Here is a 13,246-nt window from a genome sequence, read left to right as displayed (position 1 = left end):
TGGATCTAATTGCAATTAATATAAATATAGTAAGAATATTAATGAATTTGTCACAACTATGAAATCGGAACATGTGAATTATGCATGCAGTGTTTGTGTGTGTATATAATATTGTGTTTTTATTTGTATGAATTCTAGGCAGTAAAGTTAAATTTTGTATGCCAGCAAATCCGGATAAATAAATAAACATGAATAATTTAACGTAACACCCAGTAAATACCCCACTGTTGGGCTAAAGCCTCCTCCTTTTTTCAGGAGACGGTATGGAGATTATTCCATCCAAATTCACAGATCTGTGATTTCTCAAGTAGATGATTTCGATACGCCACGTGCAAGTTTCCTTACGATGCTTTCCTTCACTGCCGAGCATGAGATGAATTATAAGCACAAATTAAGCACATGAAAATTCAATAATGCTTGTTAGGACTTGAAACCGCAATCTTCGGAGATTGACCTATACTAACCACACAAACAAATAAAAGTAAATGCCGAGAATCTTGTTAGCTCTTCTTATTAGAATCTCTTTATCATCGATTTCAAACAACTTAGTATACAAATAACGTACTTTTGATTTTAAATATTTTCTGCTTTGTAACCGTCAGGGAGGGGTTGAAGAGACCTCCTAATGCACTTCTCAAGGGCCCTCACCCCTTAGTTAAGTAGCATTTAATATTGCTAATGAAGTAACTACATCGTTTTTATGAAATTGACATTTAAATTAATTTAAAATATTTGTAAATCACAAAAGAGGGCTTCGATTAAAGCTGCTTTGACTTAATTTCCTTAGGGGCCTCTTCTTTAGGGAGTCAAACTCAGACAGTTTACCAAATAAACCAATTTACCTAGGACAAGGATAATGATTAATCCTCTAGACTAGTATTAATAGTATCCAAAATATATTTGAATTGAAAAGTACTTCTAGACGAGTATTATACACATTTTACGTAGATTAGCGAAATTATTGATTCATTAAAAGCCCAATTAGTGTTATATCAACATTCGAAGTTTGAAAACACATTTACGAGTTAGCGCTAAATCATTGACGTATATTCATCAATTCGCTTCAGAATTGTTTTAAGAACTACGTAAAGGGATTCAGAATTAATATTAATTCGAAGTTTATATTATTTTATCAGATTCGTGTATGTGCACATTTAGATACCAAGAAATTAGTTTTAATCAGTAAAGGACGTAGGATATTAATGAAAAAAGAATCTAACAGCAGAATGAGAACCTGAAATGTCAAAAATGTAATCAATATTGACTATAATAAAAATAAAATTTGAATGTTAGATGTATTTCAATAGTGTATCACTAACAATCAGTTTGTAAACGATTCTCGAGTGAGATGGGAAGTAATTTTTACATAATTTCACGAAATGTCTTTTCAAGCAGTATTATAGTAAAATACCTTTAGTATAATTTTAGCTGAAATTCCTTGGTTAAATTGCGTGTATTTGTAGTGACGCTACAATTTTGCCGATTGTCTCAATTTCTTACAATTTCGCCATCAAATTTCGGCAAATTGTCATTGAAATGGGTTATTGACATTGTAAATAGTCCTAGTAAAATTATATTAACTAGTTTTCGCCCAGTCATTGAAAATTGAGGAAGATACATATAATTTTTTTTGTCTTATTTCCATAATATTTTTATTGATAACACTCAAAACAGCAAACAGAGGAGAAAAGGAGGTACTGAACCGTTTTGTCTTTGCCTATTTTATATACGTAAATAACAAGTTTTCGCCCGCGGCATCGACCGCGTTTTGGGCTTAGCCTGTCCTTTCTTGGGGTTCATGCTTAGTATAGTTCTGAGATAGTTACTTGCGCATTTATTATATCAGTATAAATAGCAACTCGCCGTTCGGATTGGCCGATTCTTCGCAAATAGGTTGTGCAAACTGCACTTTCATTTTCATATTAATCATTTAATATTAATCCGTTTGCTTTTTAGTATTATTTTTGTTATGTGAAATTATAGACAAAGCATTGGAACACCTGCTGTGACGTAATTGACTTTCAGTCTTTTTAAAAGATGAGTAAGTCGGCGCAATTACCTGCAGGCGTAGATTGTCTTTGTGTAATACGCAGATGATAAAATTAATCGATACAGTTAGGTGCGATTTAAACAGCATTTAAAATTTTAGACAGATGAAAATCTGAAAATTAAAATGTTATTTATTCCAATAGGCTCTTTCGACATATCATATGAAAAGAGCTACCAATAAAATCTATGGTCTAAATCATATTAAAAATATAATTTTAGCCATTTGTTTCGGTTATAAATTATGTTAAACATGACCACATTTTGTCTCATTTTCTTGTTCAGCGTTCGAAGTAGGAATTCAACAATTCGTCCACTCGACACTTATTTGCATTTTCAACGGCAAGAGAAACCTTTGTTGCAGTTGGTTGCTACATTTTTAAGCTTCTCTGAATTTATTGAATGGATTATTGTAAATGTATTTAGTTGTTGTTTAGTTACAGGATTTATATTAAAGTTTATGGGAATATATTTAAAAGGAAAAATACTTGCAAATTATTTATATCGTATTACAACATTTTTTTTATTCTAACGTATGTTAATGTAACTAAATTTGATATGGTATAAAAATATATATAATTTATAAAATTTTAATAATTTTTGAGAATTAATTAATTAAAGTTTAATCGCCAAATAGCTATATTTAGTATCGTGTTCCAGTTTGAAGGGTAAGTGAACCAGTGTAAATATAGACACAAGGGACATAACATTTTAGATCCAAACGTAGATGGCGCACGATGACGCCATACATGACGATGTAAGGGATAGCTAATTTCTGTGTCAACTAAATTTGCAGTGACAATGTCCATGGCCGATGGTCATCGTGGCACATTTGAAAGCCTTTGTATATGCTATTCTCTCATACGTAGATCACAGTCCCGCACCTATATGTGGAAAAAATGTTGCCCTCTAGCTTTGCTCGGAGCGAATTAAATAAAATTAATATATTGTCTTGATTGAATTGAATTAATCCAATCCTAAATCATATTCAAGGACCATAACTTCATATAATCATTTGAATATACTATTAATCCAATATATTTTGGTCGTCAAACTTGACTATTCTTACAAAATAAGTTACTTGAAAGTAGTTAAACTTCTCAGAATTATATTAACATTAGAATTGCACGTATTCATAATAAACTTTTCTCACATATTGACATTTTCCTATACTCTAAAAGAACATTTAACCGACATTTTGTTCGACCTTATTTTTAGATATATACTTAAGGATTACTCACACACACACGCACACACCTACAGGTTTAAGATTAGGTTTTTTATTTATCAGTATCTATCAAAGAATGTATAGTCTAAAATATTGAGCTGTTAATGTAAGAAAAGTTGTTATTGCGTGCCTCATAACATTTATACTCTGTAAAATTTTCTTTTTGTAAAAAAGAAATGCCCTAAGAGATAAGACAACAAAGTAGTAAGTTCAGTTCTATTTGCTACAGTGCAACTTTATGTGGCGTGTTGGTGGCGGTGTGCGCGGCGTGCTGGCGTCGCTCGGCACCCACTGACAAGCCGGAAGACGTAACAGAATGTGGAGTATACACAGTCAGCTCTGACGCGAGGCTGGGGCAGGTGAGACTTTATTATGACATACTCTTTACTATAAAAATCCGTGAAATGATGCTCGCGTACAAATTTCCGACTTTTACTGTTATTTATTTTTCCCAATAATTCCCAATAACAACTTCGAAGTACCATTTTATGGTCAAATAGATACTCGTATGTTGCAAGCAGTTGGTTATATTTATAGACGTTATCAGACTTTCTACTGTTAATGTTGACATCGTGTAATACATTATAAATGTTCATGTTTTTTTGCCAAATTTTATTTCTGCCATTTTGTATATAATATTTTTAGTTTTAAAAATAAAATTATGTGACAAACAATTACAAAATGATTTCAATCTCACATGCCAAATAAGTAAAATGTGGCAAATAAGTAAAATGGAATAAAAAAAGGGTCTTTTGAAAATAATAATGCTGCTGAATTTCGGTCTTTCGGTCGTCACACGAGGTCTTCGAACGTAGCAGCGTCGCAACCGCTAATATAATTTTCATGAAGGGAAGATGAGGTTTTAACATAGTACGCCGTATTCATAGCTTCAAACTAAAGTCGTTTTAACTTTTAAGTAATTCTTATTAAGACAATGAAAGTTCTTTGATGTAAGAACATCGGAATTGCTTATATATCATCTCTTTCATTTGTTTTACGTCCATTATCCACTGAAGAGGTTCAGTGTGCAAACTTACGACTTATTTACTTACGTAATATGGGGGATATTACTCAAATTTATCTTATTTGTGTATAGTGATATTATAAACATAATGGTATAATAAAAAACTTGTACTTCATATGACAGATTAGTAATGATAACAGATAATGTAAAATAAAATATTTTATATGTTATATTGTCAATAATAATAATTACATACTGAACAACCTCTATCGGTTTTCTTTATTTTGAGTGATGCCAAAATATAAATGAAAAAGTCGCATAATTACAGGCACAAGGGATGTAACATCTTAGTTTCCCAAGGTTGGTGGCGCATTGGCGAAGTAAGCGATGGTTAACATTTCTTACAATGCCAATGTCTATGGGCGTTGGTGACCACTTAACATCAGGTAGCCCATATGCTAATCCGCCTACCTATATTATAAAAAATAGAGGTACCTTAACTGTTTATATATTTAATATTAGTCATTATTTTCATTCATTACACAAATACCTTTTAGTATGACTGTTCTTAACTATGTGCCTTATTGTGCCACTTAATTTTTATCGATTGAAAAAAGTAAACATTATAATTTTCTATTGACAGAAAAACGATCGTACGTCTGTACCATTTATTCAAAATTTACATTTATTATTTTTCGTTGTAGTTATCAAAAATAAAGCCCAGTGCATATGTCACTATGGATGCGTTACGGTTGACCGCAAAAAATCGCAGAATATGTCATTGACAGCTACCGAAAGCATGATTCGATTTTTGAAATCATGTTATTATTTTTAACAAAACGGACTTGTTATATTACACATATAAATAATACAATACATTATTAATTTGTGTAATTAATAATGTAATTTGTGTAATTAATAATGTACTCAACGTAACCATAGAAAATATAACAGTATAAAGTATTTTCTTAAATATTGTCTGTCTGTAGACTAATAAAAGGTTTCATATCTTGTTAGACGATAGATACGATACAATTATAGATCGTAGACGGTAGCTTGAATGGCCTCCTTGAGATCCTTCACACGCTATTTGTCCTTCGTTGAGCCAAGCAGCCACGGCATCGTGTGCGTAATATGAAAACGATCCCGCAGTCTCTCCGATCCGTGTTGAGGAAAGCCAATGTAGGGGTTTAGTGCGTAAGAACACCGTTTTCCTCCACAAGAGGTGGTTTCTTTTCAGGTAAAAAAATCTAATTTATAAGGCGGCAGCCCGGAGTTAGGAAGTTGACAGTAATACAATCTTGTGTCCGCCTTTGACAATGACAACATTTTGGCCGCCATGACTGAAATTGTATCAATATAACATTACATATGTATTTACATATATAGTCTATTCCAATCGAAGACGTAATAAAGATAAACAAACCATAGATTTACATATTCCATGCCATTTGCAGAGCAGATCTGCTATATTATGCAGTACGAATATTTATTTATAACTTATAATAAAACACTATTCAACTAAACTACTTATTCACTTCCAAAAATTCGATAACAACTTCGCCTACTTTCAAGACGCCACTTTTTCACGAATCACATATGAAAATCGTAGATAATATTCAATGATATCACGCCAATTAAATGCTGTTTATCTTTGTCTTTATTCCTCTTGTGGTTGAAATAGGGAAATTCATATGTATAAATTTAAGAAAATCACTAACAAAAAATTTATAATTGAATTTTAATTTACAAACGAAAGTTATAATGATAACTTATAAAAATAACAAAGAATAAAACTGTAAGTGTATCCATTCGTTAACGAACGAAATCAGGTTTTCTCGTTTACTTAATTCAACTGCTCCGTTGTTAACAAACAAACATCTACAGAATGCAATTTTACCTCTTTGTTTCTTTGCTTAACACCCTAGCTGCAATCCGAGATAAGTTTAAAAACTTCTTTTAAAAAGGCAAATATCAAACAATACGTGAAAATTGTATTTTTTTTAACAAAGAATTAATTTGGGCAAAGAGGCTACCTTTGTTCCACTTAATATGTAAAAGGTATTTTATTGCTGTCATTAAACAAATGGTGATTGATTTATTGTTTTCATGTTGTTTTCTGAAAGGTCTGATACTTTTCTTATATTATGTCAACGCCAGATAGAAGTAGAATGAAGTTTCACAAATATTTCCACTAATATAAAACACCGACTTTATTTTTGTTACACTCATAGGAACTACTATGCCCGCTTTCAGTATTAAAGGTCACGGGTTGATTTCATTTTATTCGCTCTTGACAAATATTTATTTTCATGATTGTGGGTGAACCTTTTTACCCGGTGATATATAAATGCAATTTTTTAAATAATAACATAAAAAAGAGATTCTTTATCTATTTGATCGTAGTGACTACTAAAGTAAATCGAGCATATATAATGTTTTGTGAAGGTTCATATATGCCTACTCGTATTATATTATTCGATATCTAAAAACAAACAAGCAATTCTTGTAGACGATGCGTAGGTTATAATACATTGATTTTACAATATTGAGAAAAACTATTTTATATTTTGGCACAATAATCTACTATCATCGTATTGTCATAAATAAAAAAAAATATAAATTTTATCTGTTCTAAAGCATTCCGGTCTGTCCATTTTTTTTAAAGAATTATTTTTAGATAAGTATTATAATATTTATTACCCATGTATTGAATAAATGATCTTGTAAAATAATGAGTCCAAATACAATTGTAACAAAAATTATGAATGACAAGCAATATTTTAATCCTAATATATGATGATTATAAACCAGTAATCCATTAACCGCAAACACAATCGGAAACGAAAACACAATATTTCGATATACATTGTAAAATTAATAGAAATGCATTAATAGAATAATACAATTCGTAGAAAATATCGTTTTATCTCAACGTGTAGGTAAAGTACCTATAAATAAATATAACGATAAAACGAAATTTGTCATGATAAATACTATATTACGGTGAACAATTATATGCTATCCCTTTTATCCACACACATGAGACGGAGATGGCAATAATCTCAGTCTTGTCAATATTAATTTAGAGTATGTGAACAAAATCAGTTTAGGTATAATTACTGAAATATGATTGATCTACTTCAAGTACTTTCCACGAAATAACTATGAAAGGCATCATAATGGCTAACCTTAAAAGGTATCTCGGGTTGGTTGAAACAAAAACATGAGGAGATTTGATTAGGTATACGGGAAGAAAAAATATTATCCCATATTTAATTAATTGGTATATAAATGGCTGCCTCGTTAATCTAGTGGCTACATATAAGGCGCTTGTAGTACATATTATTTTTGTTTTTAGTGTTTCTTTTTATTCAGGACCATTTTGTTCTTAGCAAGTGTATTGTGGATCGTCCTTCCTTCCGGGCGTGTCCTCACGACTTCTCGATCTATACGGCGATTACGCTTAAACACGAATACGTTTTTAATGAATCTTTATAAGTAGAAAATTTTCAAGACGAAAATGTTTATGTTGTTTTGAATTTATTTCATTTGTTTAACAACATATTCGAAACCTATAAACACTTTAAGGAAAACACAGTGCATTTGTATCACAATCAATATTTAAATCAAATATATTTTTCACTTCAAAAGAATTGGGACAGCATTTCATCTCGATATGGAATCACGAAAGAGAACATCGACGAAGAGCTGTTTATTCAATTTCGAAAATTGCGGTTTGCTTAAATCACGCAAGAGTCGTTGTGGGATCTGCTGTAAATATCGATGTATCATCCGTCAGTATTCAGGGCTCGTCGCTTTGTTTACGGTCGAAGCATATAAGTGGGTGACATTTACATCGTTTTTTAATTGAAGATATAAATAGACTTTACGCTTTCCCTAGTTGAATAATTACCCATATTTAGCGTCCTTTACTATAAACAAATTGTATAAAAACTTAAATTTCTTTATACTAGGCCCTTTCGGCCCCGAAATCAATGTCAGTTTCATGATTGTTAAATACGATTTATTTATTTGTCACGCTTTTGTATTTACACTACGGTATTTGGGAATGGTAAAACGGCACTTTACGGTAGGCTTGTTTAGGATAGCCCTTTGCTCAATAAGATAATTTTGTGGTATATTAAATTTACTATACTCTGTTTAATTCCAATCGAATAAATACAAAGTTTTTCCGGCGAGTGAAGCCGCAGACAATCTACTCTAGACTACACTTCTTCCTATTTCTGCACTTCGCTATCCTACTTTTGACTACACTTTCTAGAGTACATGGTTTATATATGACTGTTACGAAATCTAATTCTATCTATCTATATTATCTAAATAGATAAATCTATATTATTTAATCTAATAATAATAAATTAACATCAACTGGTAGTTGATGTTAATTTATTATTATTAGATTAGCTTAGATTAGCTCAGGACTTTCGAAAATTGTCGTAATTAGGTCAAGTGTAGTTTATAATAATACAAAAAATTTGGACATTCCTTTTCGATTTGAATGTAACGGCATGACATTTACGAAGAATCTACTTGAGCAAACCTCAGTTTATTGAAAGGGGAACTGTTTGTCGCTAACTTCCGGCAGAGGCGCTGCGGCGGCTAACGCTGTTAGCGGCTTTCCTGTGCGGAATTATTGTTTGCAATTTGACGTCATGTCAACGTTTGTTAACGCAGCCGTGGTTATTTGGGACAATATGATGTAACGGAAAACTATAAATTCGGATATCTAACTAACGCATATTTGCTGTCAGGTTTCGTTTAACTATATTCACTTTTATATAATTACTTGTGCTGTTTAATAGTTTTAATAACAGGTTTATAGAAGTCATGTCTTCCTAACGATACAATTGCGCGTAACAGCAGAAGTGCACTCTATATTCCTTCCTCATAATATGAGCGGACAGCTAATCCGACACGAGAGAAAGAGTTCAGATGGTGACGTACATTAATGACCCGACCCGGGGTTTGGACCCAGTGTCTCAGGATCTGAAACTGGCCATTGGCCAACCAAGCAGATAATATGTTAAGACCCACTACATAATTACTAAATACATATCAAGACTTCTATATACATATATATAAAATAAATTATAGTTTAAATAATATTATTTAACAATAAGATATCTAAATAAAAGTAGTCCAAAACTCACCAAACCTCGTAACGTTTTAGAGGCGATTATTTACAAGGGATGCTCTAATGATTCACTGTCTCTGGAGACGCGTGACGATCGGATTTGACCCAAACAGGCATTTTGATTAGATAAACTGCTCGTCAAGCTGATGGTGATTACGTTGATTTCTAACGAATTTCCTTAAACCGATTATATACTGTTTCTTCCGTTTAGCCATTTATGTGGTTGTTTTTATTTGGCCTAGTAAGATAAGTTATTTGTGCAATGTTTTAAATATGTACTTTATACAGAGATAAATTTAAATGATAGTGCATTTCCTTGTTTGTAGTTTAATGGAAGGAATATATCTATGTCGATTAAGCGATGCTATTCGTTATCAAATTTTTGTTTAAAATGTGATTATGTATATATTTTTAAATTACTTTATCTTCATAGACTAAGCGTACGTGCCTTTCTAAAATTTACGGGTAGTAACTAAATTTTAACATTTTTTGATTATTTAACATGAACAATAACACAAATGTTATATAATTATATGTAGGAGATTAAAAAACAGTTTAATGTCCCATAACCCACTGCTGGGGCGAGATATCTCTCTCTATGATATTTTCTACCAACTCGCATTCCAATGCGAGTAGTATAGAGTAGTATAGAAAAACTTGTGCTATATGACTTATTAATTCAAATGAAGCTCATAAAAATGCAGTAATATTTACTAGGGTTTCAACTCGTTTTTCATTAAAATTATTTGTTTATTAATCTCTCTTAAATTATTTCTTATATAAAATCTAATTAACAACAAAAAAAAACTCTTTTAAAAGCCTTTGTTATTTAAAGGTACATTTTGGGAGCAATATTTTTGTATATATATCTAACGAATTACGTTCTAAATATCGTAAGATAAGCGATATTCCTAAAAAATGATATACAAAATCTTGCTTTTGAGGAAAAGTTTTGTATTTCACAAAGGATTTCTAGACTAGACTTCGTTTAGGTGTTAAGTGAGACGTGAGATCTAATTGTTCTGGTTTAAGTGTCGCTTAATTTAACCGTTAGTACTAGGTCTTTGAAATTTAGAGCACGAGCAAGACCCTTTGTGAAATATCGTCATTTAAATAACCTGGATATTATAACCGATGTTTATTTTCGACAACCATGAGGTCATACGGCCTTATTTATAGATGTTGCTTAGCGACTGTTTAGTTAAACAATGATTTGTCTTTTTCTGGTATTATTGATTTGACAATCGAAGGAAAAAGGCTGAACGGACTAAGATTTAAAACTTGGTGCCATAGTAGCTTTTGTTCAGCTTAAAAATACCTATCCAACGATGTATTACATGTATTATATGTAGGTATGTGTGATAGCAACTATCAGAGGGTGGGACCAAAATTTGCATCCTCCTTTTATAAGTATACTCTATGGACCTTCCATAGAGTATAATGTAGAGTATAGAGTTTGATTAAAATATATATAAACATTCTTTAGTACGTCATTGGTCTAGTGGTTATCTTATATGCCTGCAAATGCGGTTCTGAGTTCGAATCCCGACGTAGCGGAGTTAGTACGTTATACTGACAGGACTGATATGGTTTTCTATATTAAATATTACATTGTTTGTATTATGAAATGGTTTTGTTGAGACGTGGATTGTCTCCACAATCAGAAGCATGTTTGATATGTATTGATAACCGGAACCGCTGAATTTTGACGTAATAAAATATTAGTTATTATATTTTTATTATACTATATTTTCAAGTTATTTTTGTTAATCCATAACTCATATCTTATATGGATGTAAACTAGATCAAGGAAAAACAATATTAATAATAATCAAATTGTCTATGGAATAATTCTATATTTTAATATTTAGATTAAATATAACAAAAGACAAATATTATACTTTGGTACATTTAGTTACTTAAATAAACTTACATAGTAATTGTTATTATTATAATTTAGAGTTGAAGCAGCTTATCTATCAATCCACCTAATTCGTTAATCCTAGCTAGGTATTCTGATAATCAAGTCAAGGGTGTTCTGCACGAGGGAGTCTGGGTAGACACGAGGGAGTCTGGGTACACTTGAGAGAGAGGCCGAGAGGGTATGCATTGTAGGCATACGTCGAGTGCGTGTTTAAAATATTGCGTGAAAATTTTTGGTCTTTGGAGCGAGTTTTATAGACGATTGGACTTTTTATATTAAGTCAGTAATTCTTCATTACATGTACATGTGAAATGTGAATATTATTAATTTAGAACTGGCAGTACAATAGAATATATATATATATATATATATATATAAATTATTTGGGAAACAAATTATAACAACACTTTTTAAATAAAAAAAAATGCATATTTATAATCATACTAACAAACGGATACAAAAACAATGATTGGATTATAACAAGCAGTATTTATGTAATTTTCTTTTTTTTGTTTTTTTTTTAAGCCTAATAATAAAGAAAAATGTATTTCAATACACGCGAAGATATGTATTAAGAGAGCGATGTAATATTTATTTAAACTGTGATAGTCATGTCTAATTAAACGTTGAAAGTTTTTTTTTTTCAATACAGTGCTTTGCGCCCCTTCAATAGTCTGAAGTGCTTCATTTATTCAGTCTAACGAACACACTATGTTTTTTGCAGCCAACCATTTGACTCGATATATGTTCCATACCTCCATCTATTGATTAAAATACTTCATGTTAGATTAACAGCCTCTATTAATCTTTTGTTAAAATTAATTCATATATGTTTATCGCTTAACTAGTTTAAGGTTATTATAACTTTTATTATCAAATCAAATCAAAATATTTTCAACATATTCAAGTAGGCTCTTACAAGAACTTTCATTCGTCATTTTACCAGATTAAAATAAATTTTAAATTTACTAGTTCGGAATGTAGATACTACGGGGAAGAACCGGCAAGAAATTATGTTATTACTCTTATCCGACAAACAAATTACATAGGTTAGTTAATTAAATACATTATACAATTATCTATCAACTTCCACGTTGGTCTATTGTAGCGATACTCAACCTTTTCTTTATAGGGGTCCTTTTTCATAGGCATGTGTTAGTGATGGTGTCGCGAGCCGCAAACAAAATATTTAGGTAATGATTTCTTAAGTTTCGGGATTGTTACAACTTATATGAAACAACTATGAACGAATTTATCGAACGGTCTTAATAAAAAGCTTCGAAATTTAGAATAGTTTAAAATAAAGTAAGATCAAGTGAGCAAACCGCAAAAGCCCGTTGAGTACCGCTGGTCTAGTGGCTAGATATAAACCCGAGGTCCTAGGTTCAGCCCGCCCGGAGTCTGGAAGTTTGTATACACCCGTGCCTCGAAAAGCACGTAAAGCTGTTGGTCTTGCGCCTGAACTCCTTCCGGTCGTGTCAGATTGCCGTCCCATCGGATTATGAGAGTGAGGGAACAGAGATTGCACCTGTGTTTGCGCACACACTTGTGCACTATATATATATGTCCTACGCAGTTGGCTAATCGCTCTTAATGGCTGAAATCGGTTTGGAGAGGATTATTACAATTACCTTATAATTTATCCTGCATGAATATCAGGAAATGTTTATTCTACGCCATCCACTGTTTTCCAAAGACTATTAATTAAACCTACCTGTTATTATATTATTTTAATTTTATCTCAATTTCACCCTTGTAATAATTTGGTAAACTGCGGAATTTATATTATTATAACACTATCGTTCGCTCATAAGAATAAGTATAATATTATTGAATTTAGTTGAGTTTTAGATAGAACAGCGATACCCTGTGATATTGGTAAAAAAAATAATTTCCCGTTGGTTACCTGCCGTGGAATCTTAGTTT

General features: G+C 31.5%; 2 protein-coding genes across 5 annotated transcripts in view; one reads left to right on the top strand and one right to left on the bottom strand.

Moving 5' to 3' along the window:
• Positions 1-13,246, bottom strand: part of LOC126774671 (probable beta-hexosaminidase fdl) — a 95,045-nt gene that overhangs the window by 26,553 nt on the left and 55,246 nt on the right. The gene's annotated exons all lie outside the window — the stretch shown is intronic.
• The window catches only part of LOC126774689 (uncharacterized), a 33,396-nt gene that overhangs the window by 6,269 nt on the left and 13,881 nt on the right, over positions 1-13,246 (top strand). The window contains exon 3 of the mRNA XM_050496224.1: positions 3,504-3,633. Coding sequence (XP_050352181.1) covers positions 3,504-3,633 — 130 coding nt within the window. The remainder of the gene's footprint in view (positions 1-3,503; positions 3,634-13,246) is intronic.

This window comes from Nymphalis io, chromosome 17 (assembly GCF_905147045.1).
Source record: "Nymphalis io chromosome 17, ilAglIoxx1.1, whole genome shotgun sequence".
Lineage (NCBI taxonomy): Eukaryota > Metazoa > Arthropoda > Insecta > Lepidoptera > Nymphalidae > Nymphalis > Nymphalis io.
This window is presented reverse-complemented; position numbering and strand designations above follow the sequence as displayed.